Below are 16,304 nucleotides of genomic sequence, written 5' to 3'. Positions count from 1 at the left end.
CCCGCCCGCTGTCCGTCACCAGGGAAGCCGTCCAGTTGGTGGAGGCGCTGGGGCCGGCAGGAGGTCAGTGCTGCCCGACGAGGCCCCTGGGAGAACAAAAGAAAAAGGGAGATGCGACAGAAGATGTGTCAATAACAATCACGGCAGGTATGCGGTGCACTTATATTGGCCTAACCGTGGCTGTGATTACTTATGAGTGAGGCAGATGGCAGCGCTTAAGGTGTTATCAATGGAACGAGATGGATATAGGATGTGGTATTGATGACTTTCAAAAAGGAACGAGATGTGAGTCACCGTTTCCCAAATGTAGAACATGGCTAAACACTAACATGTCCCTTTATGGAGACAGAGAGGACGTATTGACCGAGGAACTAATGACAACAAGATACGCCAAGGAAGCTGAGAATGATGGGCTGTTCTGTGAATCAGACATATGACACTTGTGTTATACGACACACGGACAATCCACAACAATCATTGCATTGAGCCATCCTATTCCCTTCCTTCTCTTCCCTTTTAAGAGCAGCTCCATCATTGCTTTGAGACAATGTCCTCTATATGTTGAGTCGTGAATGGTCTTTGTTTTCAAACTGACACCTTGACAAACGTTAGTTGACGCTCTCTTTGCTCCTCGATGTGTTTGACATGCCCTTACCAATCAATCTTCGTCCCTCTGTGCGACAGTGAAGAATGCATTTCATGCGTTTGAACCACATGTATAAATCATTCGTACCAGCTTATGGATTGTAATAAATCAAAGCAATACGGGAACCATGCTGTTCCGAGAAAGAATTGGAAATGTTACGGCCCGTCTACACTACAAGCATCAAAAGATCTTGAAGCTGGGCGTGTCTGAAGCTTGGCGGTTTTTTGCGACCAACGCGACAACAACCAATCACATGAATCTCCGCCCCCGACATACAAAGCAATAGCAATGTTAAAACGAAGTAAACTGGATATAAATTCTCCAAACAGGCGAAAACCTACCAGTTTCACCCACTGTCTCTGCCACCTCCCTCCATGCCTGGTTCCTCCGGTTTGTATCCCGGTAAATAGTTCCGGTCGTAAAGAACCGGGTGATTTGCTACCGTAATATCTCGTTTGGAATATGAGGAAATGAACTGCGGTCTGGCTCTCCCAGCTTGCACGCGGTTTGATTGGCTGCGCTTGCACTGGCGGGATTTGCATAAACGGGATTTGATTGGCTGATGCCAAGCATCGAGCCTCAAAAGTTGAACATTGTTCAACTTTTGAGGCGATAGATGCTCTTGATGCTTGCAAAGCCATGCCATGCTTCCCACAATGCAGTTCGGCGAAGTCACCCCATTCAAGTGAATGGGCGAAGCGTTGAAAGCATTTTTCGATGCCTGTAGTGTAGACGGCCGTTAGTATTGTCTGACTTGTCCAGCAAATAATTGCATCTGTTCATGGCTGCTAATAACACAGCGTTAGCACATTAATTGATGTTTTCCTCTTGCCTGTAAAGCTCAGTTTTTTCCTAACTGGTGTCGACGCTCTGACTCCGGTAATTAGATTCCCTCAGTAAATAAATACACATCGACTTCTCAGCACCCAGCTGCAGCCTCTTTACCCGATGTCTTTGTACATTATCTCAAATTGATTGTGCTTTAAAAAAGCAATTACAATTTATTCTATTCGCTATCAGATAACGATTATGAGGTGCCTGAAAAGGACTCTTTAGTGGTAAACCATGCATGGAGCGGGAGTCAGGGGAGGCAGAGAGGGGACGTGATGCATTCAGATGAGCTGGGATGGGGCTAGTGAAGGCCGTTAGTCAAAGATGATGACTCCAGCCCCCATGCTGGCAGTGCATTGTGGGCAGAGAGGGGGGGGGGGGGGAAGCTTTGTTGGTGCTTTGGGCATCGACACGGCGACTCGGCTGCTCATCAGTCACCTAGGAGAAAGCGTGGTTTGCTTCTGAGGCAGCTAATGCCCTCGCTCTGTCACATCATTAGTGACAGAGCTTTAAGTTGCTATTCTTGTGCTTCATTTAGCACACAGGGGTTTGCAGGGACACAAGCGGAGATAAGACAGCAACACGGACAGGGAGCTTTCACATGCTGCTTTAAAAAGAGCAGAGAACAACACCTCAGGCCCTGTGTGACCCTGGCTCTCCAACGGCGGTCTCCACTGGTGCTTTCAGAAGCAACTTACTTCATATTCAATGCACTAATAACTTTCAGTTGCCGCCTCAGTAAGAAGTCATCTTTGATCAGCCATCTACAGCATATTCTAAATATCCACCACCATCCTGATAGCCTCGGGTGCAACTCCCATGTGATTTACTGCTCCATGCCATAAATGCACACTCAATCTAAGCTGTTTCTCATTCTGTTCAAAGAATGACGATAAGGGCCCATGTCCTAATGGCGCCTTTTCTGAGCACATGAGTCTTTTAAAAAAATGTTTCAAACAAGAAGAGAGTGCACTATGTTGCCACCACACAAAGACGCTTTTCTTTTTGTTCAAGATATTTGTCAGGCTATAGAGTGCCTTTATTATAGATGCAGTGTTGAAACCCTTTTTCAATCCCCTACATATGGAGGGGGTGAAATTAGGCGCTTTCACACCGGAGTACTTTTCCCGTTTAGTTCCGATAATTCCTGGGAGTTTGCGTTCACACCAAAAAGAGAACTTAGTTCATGAAAACTTTTCCCTGTTTCCAGTCCCCGCTAGAGATGGGATTATCCTGGGGAGGAAAAAGTTCAAATTTCTGATTGGCTAGGCGAATTGCAAACCACGCCCCGTAAAACTTTGAAAAGTTTTGTGAAGTCGCCATTGTATTTGCTGGCATTAGCATTATTAGCATTAGCCCCGCGCACCAACGGAGAGAGACTAACTTATGGCAACACAAAAGAAAGCATGGGAGCGGTGGAGATGGGGAGGTGTGATTTACTCGGAAGGCTTCAGTAGAAGCTGCTGGGAGTCCCAGCAGCTTCTACTGAAGCCAGTCCCCAACTCCCGGGACTTCCGGCCGGGGACTTCGGGTGGCAGTATACGCCATGAAGTTGTTTGCGGCCTGCCAGTAAATCCAAAGCAGAAGAAGAAGAAGAAGTGACGTCAGCGGCTTCATTTGCCTGATCCTCTCTCAGGGAACTTATTCCGGTGTGAACGCAGTCGGGTCTTAGTTCCATGGGGGAACTAAGTGCTGTGAACTAAGTGTTGTGAACTAAGTGCTGTGAACTAAGTGCTGTGAACTAAGTGCTGGGAACTAAGTACGGCAAAGTACTTGGTGTGAAGTCTTCTACAGACTTAGGAGTAAAACACGGGTATTTAGCAGTGGACATCACATAAAGGCTGCTATCTCTAACCAGAGATCCAACCAACGGCCTATATCTGCCGTGTCTTTCTGTGCCCACTGCCTCGTTTATGATAGCGTTTCTAGTGGGAAATATCTCAACTCTTCAGAAAAGAGCAGTGAAGCTCATTCATAAAAACTGTGAGAGCAAGCAGCTTCCGATTGGTTGTAATGGTAAATAATACAAGTCAAACAAATACATGGTAACACAAACAAATAATCAAATCAAAGTGGACGATGCTAGCTACATGTGATACAATGTGAAGATATCTCTGTGATTAAAGTACTTGTTCTTTTGAAGGATGCTCTTCCCAGTGACCTTTCTACGAAAAATGGCACTAAAGCTGCATCAAAGTAATACGCAGTAAAGTGGCTCTGTGCTCTCGTAGCTCTCCGACAAGGCTGAAAGCTAAATTTCACTAACGGCCTTAACAACTTTCCCCTCAGTACTGCTAACCTCTCGTCACGCAACAAAGCTGTAGCTGCACAAGCTAGCCTGGGCCAAAGCAATATAAAACAAAAATAACTGGCTGTTTTAACGCAAGGCTCAGCGCCCAACCTCACAGTGAGTGAAGAGCTAATCACGTATCACGCGAATGCAGGATTATGCAATATCCACTTGTTCATGTCTCTTCTACATCAACATGTGTCCCCTCTTCTTCATGTCTCTTCTTCATCAACATGTGTCCCCTCTTCTCCATGTCTCTTCTACATCAACATGTGTCTCCTCTTCTTCATGTCTCTTCTACATCAACATGTGTCCCCTCTTCTTCATGTCTCTTCCACATCAACATGTGTCCCCTCTTCTTCATGTCTCTTCTACATCAACATGTGTCCCCTCTTCTTCATGTCTCTTCTACATCAGCATGTGTCCCCTCTTCTTCATGTCTCTTCTACATCAACATGTGTCCCCTCTTCTTCATGTCTCTTCTACATCAACATGTGTCCCCTCTTCTTCATGTCTCTTCTACATCAACATGTGTCCCCTCTTCTTCATGTCTCTTCTACATCAACATGTGTCCCCTCTTCTTCATGTCTCTTCTACATCAACATGTGTCCCCTCTTCTTCATGTCTCTTCTACACCAACATGTGTCCCCTCTTCTCCATGTCTCTTCTACATCAACATGTGTCCCCTCTTCTTCATGTCTCTTCTACATCAGCATGTGTCCCCTCTTCTTCATGTCTCTTCTACATCAACATGTGTCCCCTCTTCTTCATGTCTCTTCTACATCAACATGTGTCCCCTCTTCTTCATGTCTCTTCTACATCAACATGTGTCCCCTCTTCTTCATGTCTCTTCTACATCAACATGTGTCCCCTCTTCTTCATGTCTCTTCTACATCAACATGTGTCCCCTCTTCTTCATGTCTCTTCGACATCAACATGTGTCCCCTCTTCTCCATGTCTCTTCTACATCAACATGTGTCCCCTCTTCTTCATGTCTCTTCGACATCAACATGTGTCCCCTCTTCTTCATGTCTCTTCTACATCAACATGTGTCCCCTCTTCTTCATGTCTCTTCTACATCAACATGTGTCCCCTCTTCTTCATGTCTCTTCTACATCAACCCGTGTCCCCTCTTCCTCATGTCTCTTCTACATCAACATGTGTCCCCTCTTCTTCATGTCTCTTCTACATCAACATGTGTCCCCTCTTCTTCATGTCTCTTCTACATCAACATGTGTCCCCTCTTCTTCATGTCTCTTCTGCATCAACATGTGTCCCCTCTTCTTCATGTCTCTTCTACATCAACATGTGTCCCCTCTTCTTCATGTCTCTTCTACATCAACATGTGTCCCCTCTTCTTCATGTCTCTTCTACATCAACATGTGTCCCCTCTTCTTCATGTCTCTTCTACATCACCATGTGTCCCCTCTTCTTCATGTCTCTTCTACATCAACATGTGTCCCCTCTTCTTCATGTCTCTTCTACATCAACATGTGTCCCCTCTTCTTCATGTCTCTTCTACATCAACATGTGTCCCCTCTTCTTCATGTCTCTTCTACATCAACATGTGTCCCCTCTTCTTCATGTCTCTTCTACATCAACATGTGTCCCCTCTTCTCCATGTCTCTTCTACATCAACATGTGTCCCCTCTTCCTCATGTCTCTTCTACATCAACATGTGTCCCCTCTTCTTCATGTCTCTTCTACATCAACATGTGTCCCCTCTTCTTCATGTCTCTTCTACATCAACACGTGTCCCCTCTTCTTCACGTCTCTTCTACATCAACATGTGTCCCCTCTTCCTCATGTCTCTTCTACATCAACATGTGTCCCCTCTTCTTCATGTCTCTTCTACATCAACATGTGTCCCCTCTTCTTCATGTCTCTTCTACATCAACATGTGTCCCCTCTTCTTCATGTCTCTTCTACATCAACATGTGTCCCCTCTTCTTCATGTCTCTTCTACATCAACATGTGTCCCCTCTTCTTCATCTCTCTTCTACATCAACATGTGTCCCCTCTTCTCCATGTCTCTTCTACATCAACATGTGTCCCCTCTTCTTCATGTCTCTTCTACATCAACATGTGTCCCCTCTGTGGAAAGAGAGTCTGAAAGTCTCAGGAACAAAGATTCTCTCTCTTTTTGATCCATTTCTATAAAAACCTGTCAGAAAATGAGCCGATCAGATTTTGGCACTTGATGATGTCATAACGATGTTTTGGCTTGTGTAACCATTAGCCAATCAGCAACCAAGGTAACCCCCCCCCCCCACCTTATCACCTGAATCTCCTCCTAGAGCACCATTGAGTTCTTTGTAACCAAATCTCTCTCTCAGAGGGGCGTGGGGAGGGGCTCCTTATTTTCATCTAAAGTAACAGACAGAGAATCAGCACTTTGGAAACAGGGCTGAAACAGAGGGGATTATGGGTAATGCTGCAATGATCTGTTTGGTGTTTGGAGCCAAACACTTCAGAGACATGTTTTGAATGTATCTGAGACCTATAATATTTGGTGAAAAACTGTATAATAGGGGACCTTTAAGTGGACACAGGCCCTTATGGTAGAGTATATAATGTATAGTATTGTAAACACAACAACATGTCTTTGTTTGCAGGACATACCACAGAGTTTCTGCAGAGATTTCTCAGAGTAGGTCTCACGGTCACATCCTTTCCCGATGTGGTTGTTCTGCAGCTCGACCGTCGTCCTCACCGACGAAAGCGGCCCGCCACACGTCTCCAGGTGCATTTTGGGAAACAACTGCTTACTTCCTGTTCCTGGCTCATAGTCCACTCGCTTACTCCAATCTGGGGAAAAAGCAATACAGAGTAAATATAGTTAGAGATGGAAAAGGGGCTAGAATAAACAACACTCTGCGGTGTAGATGATTATCTTTAATGATATCTGATTTCCACAAGCACACTTGCTGTTGTTTTTTTAAATCGCATGTTTTTCGTCTCATTTGTCCATCCAAACAATACCATTTTTCACTGTCTGATATTTCTGGCCTCACAACTCAATATCCTCCAGCAGAATGTGGCTGGAAAATAAAATCTCTGCATTGTTGTTGGAGTGCAGCGTCTGCATTAGTGGCAGCAGTCATTAGGCTGTCAATGTCCTGTCGGCTGCAAATGGCTTTCTGTCCAGGCACGCTATTATTTTGTGCGATGGTGATGTTTCTGCTTCCCCCTTCACTTTTTTCTAGCCTTTGTGCTGTACTTTTGTCTGCACCGGAGAGTGAACTACAAAATGACGTTGCCTGTTCGGTGTTTATAAGAGTTTTGTTTACAGTAATTCAATCATTATCAATTTAAAACTGCGTACCTGCCTGGCATATCCATACATGCTGCCAACACAGATTTTCAGCATTTGCTCAGTCAGAAGTTGATATCTGATTTTGTTATACGGTAGCATTGTTGCCTCATCAGAGTAACAACTGTTCTTTAACAGCAACATGTACCACCTCAAAACTAATTGGGTACCAAACTCTCAACCATCCTATCCCATAAGGGTTGTTGCTAGTTTGTGAGTTCCCATCCATCCATCCATCCATCCATCTATCTATCAATCTATCTATCTATTCATCCATCCATCCATCCATCTATCTATCTATCCATCTATCTGTCTCTCTATCTATGGAGCCTTGCTAGCTCTTTGCTGGAGGCAGAGAAGCAGGAAGCCGAGCTGACTGCAGAAGAAGAAAGAAAGCAGCTCTTTGTTGCTCACCAGCCTGTTAAATCTGTCATGCTCGCTTCCTCACACACTCACCACCTCACGCTGGAAACACACACACACACACACACACACACACACACACACACACACACACACACACACACTGCATCTGTTTTGAAGTTGATTTACCACCTCCAGACTGAGATGGATGTGGGCTGCAGCAGAACACTGTTACTATGGGATTGTCACTAGCTGCGATGAGAATAGACGCAAACAATGGTTGAACAACAACAGAAACACGAATTATGATTTATGTGTGTGTACTGTATCTTTCTCTTTCACACATGGTTGCACACAATTACTGTATATAATGTCCTCCAACCTGTTGATTACACCTTTATAAATATACCACTAATCGGTATTGCACTTTATAGCTCAATGGCACAAAGAATATTATGTAAAGCAAGCTGACGGTTAAAGAGACCCTATTGTGCTTTTTGGGGATTTCCCTCTCCTGTAGTGTGTAATATAGGCTTTAAGCTAAGCTAATGTTAACCATCTCTTCCTAGCTGTATCTTAACAGGGTTAGGTAACATATCTCAGATAAAAGAAGCCTCTCTCCATTGTAATCATCTTCTTTTACAGTTGTTGATTGAGCAATGATAGGTCAACACAAAAAAGGCTACAAACCCATTCAAGTGGGCTGTGTGCTTGCTGGTCTGACCCACTGGATGAGACCTTGGTACACCATTTGATGCAAGCCCTCTTTAATCCTATGGAAGTTGCTAGATGGCACATCAAATTGTCTGACTCGAGAAAAGAAAAAAACTGTCATTCTAGTATCTGACGTGCATTTTCCTTAAGCCCCTCCTCAAATCAATTCTGTCAGGTTCAGTCTCAGCTCTGTCAAATTAATGGAGAGGGAAAATCCCCTCAGGCTTTTTTTCTTTTTTGGCTATCAGCACATCTTTTAGGAACTAATTAATTAAAGAAGGGCTATTAAAGTATTCATTATATTACATGTCATTTGTTAGACACTTTTATCCAAAGCGACTTCCATACATTCAATACTGTGGACAATCCCCACAGGAGCAATTTGAGGTGAAGTGTCTTGCCCAGGGACACAACGACATGCTGACTGCAGTGGGACTCAAACTTGCTACCCTCTGATTCGAAGTACAGCGCACTATCCACCGAGCCACAGCCACTGAGTCAGCCTGTTCAGATGAAGTTGCCTTAGCCTAAAACAATCACACGCTGACTAACAGACATCTCTTTCCCAATGTACCTCAACGGGAAAACGTTTTTTGGGCTTAATGACGATGAAGTGTTATACTACCGTTCGGCTAAACTTTGCTTCACCTTCCAGCTCACTTCCCGGGTGCTTAATATGAGCATGGCATTGGCTGTGTCAATCATGCAGCATTGTCCAACCCATCCCCTATCTGAGCCCTATCTACTTTGTGAGGGCACGGCTGCTGCATCCTGGGCTTAACGCCCCACAAAGGTGTTGTATCCCCTTTAACAGAAGGATAATTTATGAAGCTAGACCTCTATCGCTGACACAGCGCTGTGGAGACGTCTAGCTATGCAAAATGTGTTTGCTTTCATGGCCTTGGTTTTGATTTAAGGCATAGCAGATGCTGTGGTCATAACATACACGGCCAACAACTTGGAGTTAAATGACCTGTGGAGGACTCTGCTTTCACACTGCCAGGATGCTCATCCAACGAGGGAGAGGACGAGAGGGTGGAGCCTGCAAGGGTGCAAGGGAAGGAGTGAGGGAACAGGGTCAATTAGGAGTAATGTGTCGAGGATGTAATGTGCATATTAACGAGGAAGGGTTGGGTTAGCCTTGGAAGTTGGTGATTAAGATGTATGGGTTAGAGAGAACCGGACAAACATGAGGGATAGGCAGAGTCTGAGGTGGTGCAACTCTCAGCATCTATTAATAGCTTTTAATCTTATGGAGTGAACGTCAGTAGACTATTTGTCTAGAGGGAGCTGTGGCCAGAATCAGTTCACTACTTTTGGCACTCTCAGCAAAGCACACACCCATCTCCATATGATCCCAATTGGTCTTTAAAGCACTGCTGATACAGACGGTTAGGAAACATATTTAGTAACCTGAAGTTTGTGTCAACATGCGTTATTTTGTTCACTTTTGCTCCTTATTAAAATGAGAGAGATGTTTGTTGTTGTTGTTGTTGTTGTTGTGAGGAAACAGAGCATTTGATTACTAAATGAATATATGCACGAGTTAGCTTAACTGCATGAAATAAAACGTAAGCTTATTAGAGAGGATGATAATGTAAGAGATGGTTATGATGAGATGAGAGACTGTGGACTGTAAAAAATATGACCATGAAAATAAATTGTTGGTTAAAGTTAAAGTTAGAAGTTAGAGAATATGTAAATACACACTTTAATGAATAGTAGGGCAAATATTTCACTTTCACACATTCTCTGCACATCATGCTCTGCTCCGTCTCCTCAGAATAATTAAGAGTATGCTCATGGACACACTAAAAAAGGAGCATAACCTCCTGCAGCTTCTGTAGTGTTTGCGACTACACAATGCATGGATACAGAACATTTGTAACCCTCCCATGTGTGTGTTATTGGCTCTTTTAATCTGCTGTCATACACTGAGGTCGTATATTAAATGCCACACCCTCTCACACTCCACTGGCTCTCATTTCGCACAGAGGTGTGCTTTAAGACACTGGGTGATGGGCTCATGATCGACCCCCCTGTGAAGCTGCTGATGAATGTAAACAGAGGGTGTGAAGTGCAGCGCTCTCCAATAAAATGAGGAACTGGTTGGAAGTAGAAATGAGTTACGAGGCGTGGGTGCAGCTTATTGAAAGAAATCACAAGGACAAATACAGCAGCAGATGGTCTTTTAAACGACACATTTCTTTTTGAGACACGACTCTCCTCCATGGTAAGACCAGAGGTAGGTGGAGTGTGGGACCACTGAAGTAGACATACAAGCCGCAAAGGAAATACACAATGAGATACATACCCATGAAGCACACCAGAGGCCTGTACTACGAAGCAGGATTTTCGCTTAGCCGGCTAACTTCAGGGAAAACTCTGGGTTTCCGGTCCTACGACACTGGTTCTCTTTTTAGCAGGCTAGATCTCCATGGTAACTTATGGTGAGCGGCTAACCTGCCCCGGAGCAGGTTAGGTTGCAGGCTAAGAGCTCAACTCAGTGAAAGCACTGCCTGCTGACCAATCAGAGCTCAGTGTGCGGAGTTTAATGCGATCAAGTCATATTACAGGAGAAAGGAAATACAGAAAAACTGCCGTTGCAGGAAAGACGGCAAAAATCACCGACTGTGTGAACGTGAAGATTAATAGAATATCACCTCCCATCGCCTGGTGCAAAACCTGGTCTCAACCCTGATTCCCTCAATAACTACTGGCCCATCTCTAACCTCCCATTCCTGTCAAATTCTGGAGCGAACTGTTGCCTCCCAACTAAAATCCCATCTGGACTGCAATAACCTTCATGAACCTTTTCAATCTGGTTTCCGTACTCGCCACATCACAGAATCTGCCCTACTCAAGGTGACCAGCGACATTCTCCTCTCTGCTGACTCTGGTTACCTCTCAATTCTCATTCTCCTTGACCTAACAGCCGCATTTGACAAGATCAACCATTCCATCCTCATCAACCGCCTCCAGTCTTCCATTGGCATTACCGGTACTGCCCTCTCCTGGTTTAAATCCTACCTCTCTGACAGACATCAATTCATTAACAACTCAACATCCCCCACAGCCCCCGTCAATCATGGCGTCCCTCAGGGTTCTGTACTTGGTCCCCTTCTGTTCATCATCTACATCCTCCCAATTAGACAAATCCTCAGTCAATACCAACTCCAGTTCAACTGTTATGCTGATGACACACAGCTCTACCTCTCAACAAAATCAATTTCTCCAACCACACACTCCCAGCTCAGCACCTGCCTCACTGACATTAAAATTTGGATGCAAAACAATTTTCAAAAACTTAACTGTGACAAATCGGAACTTATAATCATTGGCCCAAACTCACTTACCCGCTCAACCCAAGACTTTTATCTTACCATCGATGGCTCCATTGTCAACCCCTCCTCTCACATCCGTAACCTTGGCATCATCCTCGACCCCACCCTCACTTTCCTCCCTCACGTCAACCAGGTCACAAAAAACGCATTCTTCCATTTAAAGAACATCGCCCGCATTAGACCCTCCCTCTCATCGACCGCTGCTGAAACTCTGATCCATGCCTTTATAACATCCCGACTGGATTACTGCAACAGCATACTTTTTGGATCACCTGCACTCACACTAAAAAAACTTCAATATGTCCAAAACTCAGCTGCCCGCTTGCTCACCTCCACCCGACGCTCCGACCACATCACCCCTATCTTCCATGACCTCCACTGGCTCCCCATCAAACACCGCATTGACTTTAAAATATTACTTTTCACTTTCAAAGCCCTCAACAACCTTGCCCCCCCCCTACCTCTGTGACCTCATCCAACGACACACGCCCACCCGTCGCCTCAGGTCTGCTGAAGCTAACCTACTGCAGCCCATCAGGACAAAGCTCCGGACCTGGGGTGACAGGGCCTTCCCAGCAGCCTCCCCCCACACTCTGGAACTCCCTCCCCAGCCACGTCAGATCTGCCAACACTCTCACATCATTCAAACAATCCCTCAAAACTCACCTTTTCACTCTTGCCTTCAACTCCTAATCAACTATCCCCTTGCCCTTATTCCTCCTAGCTTAGCACTTTCTACTCTTGTCGTTATTTTGTTTTACTTGCTTGTAAGCGCTTTGAGCACCAGGAAAAGCGCTTTATAAATGTAATGTATTATTATTATTATTATCGCAGAGCAATCTGACTATTATAACATTAGCGTTAAGAAAGCTTAATTAAATATCTGTCACAACATAAGTAACCGGATCAGAGAAACATTAAGTTCAGTCCGCGGCATATCACATCATAATGTATCATATATTTCCTTATCTGAGTCAGCTGAGCCGTATCTGGCCGTGCAACACTCACAGTGTCACATACTGTATGCAGAAGTATTATTTTAAGCAACACATTAAGTTGACGAAACACTCGAGTCAAGTGTAATTAAAGTCAGAACCACTCGTGTCTTAGACGGGGCAGTGATATCATAAACCTGTTAATGTACGCATTCAAATACTTTTTCTGTTACCAGCTGTATTCACCTTGCAGGTGCAGCTATGTGGCTTTTATCCTGGATAAAGTGTTTAAGTCATGGATGTTTAAAGTTTAACTTCTTCATATGTCTAATATTATAGTTGACTTTTCATTCAGGAAGTACGCTGCACTGTCAGTACGCTTCTCCATGTTTGTGATTGGTCGAATGCTCCAGATACCACCCCTTTCATGTGAACGCGCACCTAACTAGATAGGGCACGGCTGGCTTGAGCGATCCACTTGATAACCCGCGTCGTAGTACAGTTTAGCGAGAGCGCGTATGTTTTGGATTAGGCCAACCGGCTAACTCAAACATATCCAGGTTAGGTTGAACCAGCTTCGTAGTACAGGCCTCTGGGTTTATGTCAAAGCCTCTATTTAGACAAGACCCCTAAGAAGTGTTTATATTTGACAGTAGCATTTAATTTTCATAATTGGAAACACCCGGCAGTAGAATGAAAAGGAGCCATTTTCAAACATCGCGAAGTCCACTGTAGGTAAATAATAAACGTTGTTCATTATATTATTGGACACTATTATGATCACGTTCTAAATGTCATGATAAAACAAGAGTTAGCTGGTGTTTTCGAGTCGTTTTCAACACCTCTGTAGTTTACGTTTTTTCATTGTCATCCCGGGAAGTGTCTGTATGTTTACTCAGCCGTCATAAAGGGGTATTTAAAGACCTGCTATCATGTATGAAGCATTGGTTCTTGTAGAACTGCAGAGCCACCACCTGGCTGCATTTGTCTCCCTGCTAAATAATGTATTCCTGTTTAAGAGTCTCTGTAGGACTGCTACTGACCCACTGACTGCACAAACAGAGAAAACACATTCACACATACACTAACATCCGTATCACACAAAAGCTACTTGCACAATTTGGTCCGGATGCCTACAGACAGAAGTACAAAAGCATTCAGAACTCGTGCACTCGCAGACTTACACTAAAGCCCAGCTGTCTCAGAGGCAATGTGGGTTTAACATGAACATTTTTGGTCTCTGTTGAGTTGTGTGCATGCCTCTGAGCAGAACTCACACAGCGTGCCCAAGAGCAGAGGTAGCAGGGAAAACAGGATAAAACATGAGGAAGTAGAAACCTCTCTCGGTGCCACAATCATCATCAAAATGACTAACTTTTATGGGTGAGCAGCTTTTGTACATTTCACTGTAACTTGTATTTGTTCCAGATGTTTACTTTTGTTCAATGTCTTTTCTCTACCGTATATATTATACAAGTAGTATTTCATTTTCCCTGAGGGGTGATTTTGTTACCACTGATACTTAATGTGAGCCCATTAAGAAGATAACATTCACGGCCATGGGGTATTGGCATCATTATTGTGTTTTTTAACTCTTGTCAATATAGTTTTACTGCGCCTAATTATGGTATTCCAGATGGACCTCATTCATCATTCTGGCAGCTATTGTACATGGAGGCTACTAGTTAAAACTGAATATCTAAATCTCATTTTAAACATTTACTACTGCAGTGGAATTAAATCTACTTTTGTGTTTGCAAAAGCCTTTATTCTGGAAGGCCATTTTGACATGTCATAGCCGAAAAAACGCCCAAGACGTCACCATTCAACTCCTTTGTTTACTTCTGTAACACAGTGACATCGCAATGTAACACTTGCACTTCTACTGGCTAGTGTTCCAACACATTGTACGTGATAGGTGTAAGAAATTAAAATCAATATTGAATGACGTAATTTAGCTTAAACACACAGTAAGCTTAACACGGTTTTATTCTGAAAACATTTCCGGTTAAGTTTACTTTGAAAAGCTGTATTGAAAGGCGTTGCCGTTGTCAACAGTGACGTCACTTCCGGTTTTACGTTAACAACGATTACAGCCGTTAAAATGCATTAAATGAAAATTCATGTATGAGTGTATGAGGAGAAAAAGGCGTGTGAAGTTATACAATGAACACACGACGTCTACATTTTCTGTTATGCACGATATCGGACACAGAAGAACACAAGGAGGGAGGTTCCCTTTTACGTCAACAGCCGGCATTTCATCAGATAGACGGTAAGATCCTGGCTTGTTGGCTCTCTTTACACCGGACTAACTTCGAGACAACAGCTGATGTCTCCAAAACTTCTCTGTTTGTTTCATTACCACGCTACTTAATTCAAGTATCCAATTTGAACCTTTTCAGACACTCCATTGTCTCTTATTTTAACTTCCTCCTGGACGCGAGAGAACCAACACAAATCAACATAGACTAAGGGGCGGGACGTTTCCAGAACATCTCTAAGCGATTGACCAATCACAGCAGAGCTTAACTGGGCCCTCGTTTCAGACCGTCGCATGCTTTTTGAACATTGGCAAAATAATCTTGAGTATCATTTTGTTTAAGTTGTTGACGTTTTTTTTCCCTGCAATTTGATTGGATGCTGTCAGATTGGTTCAAAAGTGTCCTGTTGCGATAAAGAAGACAAAAAAACTAAAAACTAAAGTTTCTTCTTGCTGGTAATTAAGTAGTCCATTATTATAAGAGACTCATCGACACGTGAATGTAACACTGACAAACTCTCAGTTGATTTGTAAGTCAGCAGAACCTCACACACACACACACACACACACACACACACACACACACACACACACACACACACACACACACACACACACACACACACACACACACACACACACACACACACACACACACACACACAATGTATGCACTGAACAGACATACAGCTGAGGTAAGTTTGCAACGTCCTCCTTAAAATGAAGGGTGAGAGAGTGAAAGATGGAGAGGAAGGGAAGACGGATCGAGGTGCTTAAGAAAATGATGCATCATCACACTTTCCCGCTGTTCCCCGTCTGGAGGGTGTGGAAGAGCGAGTGTGTGCATGTGTGTCATCAGTAAGTTCTTGCATGCTTTTAAATGTGTGTGTAGATGTGCGCATGCAAAAATGCTGACAGAACGTTCTAGTAGTCGGGGGGGGGGGGGGGGGGGGCGGGCGTCATTACTCGTCCCTGCCATCAGTGGAAGAGCCAATTTCCATTTAAAAGAGCACTCTGCCCCTCCATCTCCCTCCTCCAGTGAGTGCCATCCTCCTGATCTCTCCTGGCCGTCTCTTTTACTCCACTTTGACCCAAAAGCATTCATTTGAATGCTTTCATGCATGCTCTTTGAGCGTCATATGAGAGACTCTACGATCTCTTTCATTCCTGAGTGCATAGAGAGCTCTGTTTTGTGGAGCGCACGGATCGGAACAGAAACATGTAGGGCTTTTAAAGGTGATGGCTCAGAACAAAAAGTAATAACAAGTCTGAAACTTTACGGGAAAATTGATTAGACTGGGATATTTCTTCCTTTCCTGAATGTTCATGATGGAAGCGTGATTTCTGGAGCAGGAAGTGGCTTTTATGGGACCAACACCATTCCAAATAAGTGATAATGTTACTCCCTGCTATTTAGTTTGCATTTAAGCTTAAAGTTGATGTGATAATGTCTCATTGTTGTGTTTACAGCTTCTTTCTGGTGACCTTAAGTGGCCCAACAAGTTTCATTTCATTTGGTTATAGACTGACTATGTCCACACGGCGGCGTGCGTTGAAGCTTGCCGGTGGGCGTGTCTGAAACTCGACCAACAACCAATCACATGA

At 44.0% G+C, this 16,304-nt stretch overlaps 1 protein-coding gene across 1 annotated transcript in view; it reads right to left on the bottom strand.

Annotated features, from left to right (window-relative positions):
* The window catches only part of LOC307034963 (calsyntenin-2-like), a 347,358-nt gene that overhangs the window by 90,802 nt on the left and 240,252 nt on the right, over positions 1-16,304 (bottom strand). Inside the window, 3 exon segments of the mRNA XM_079673887.1 lie at positions 6-51; positions 54-86; positions 6,390-6,575. Coding sequence (XP_079530013.1) covers positions 6-51; positions 54-86; positions 6,390-6,575 — 265 coding nt within the window.

The sequence above is a fragment of the Notothenia rossii genome, assembly GCF_949606895.1.
Source record: "Notothenia rossii genome assembly, chromosome: 4".
NCBI lineage: Eukaryota > Metazoa > Chordata > Actinopteri > Perciformes > Nototheniidae > Notothenia > Notothenia rossii.
The sequence above is the reverse complement of the archived record's forward strand: the minus strand, read 5'-3'. Positions and strand labels throughout refer to the sequence as shown.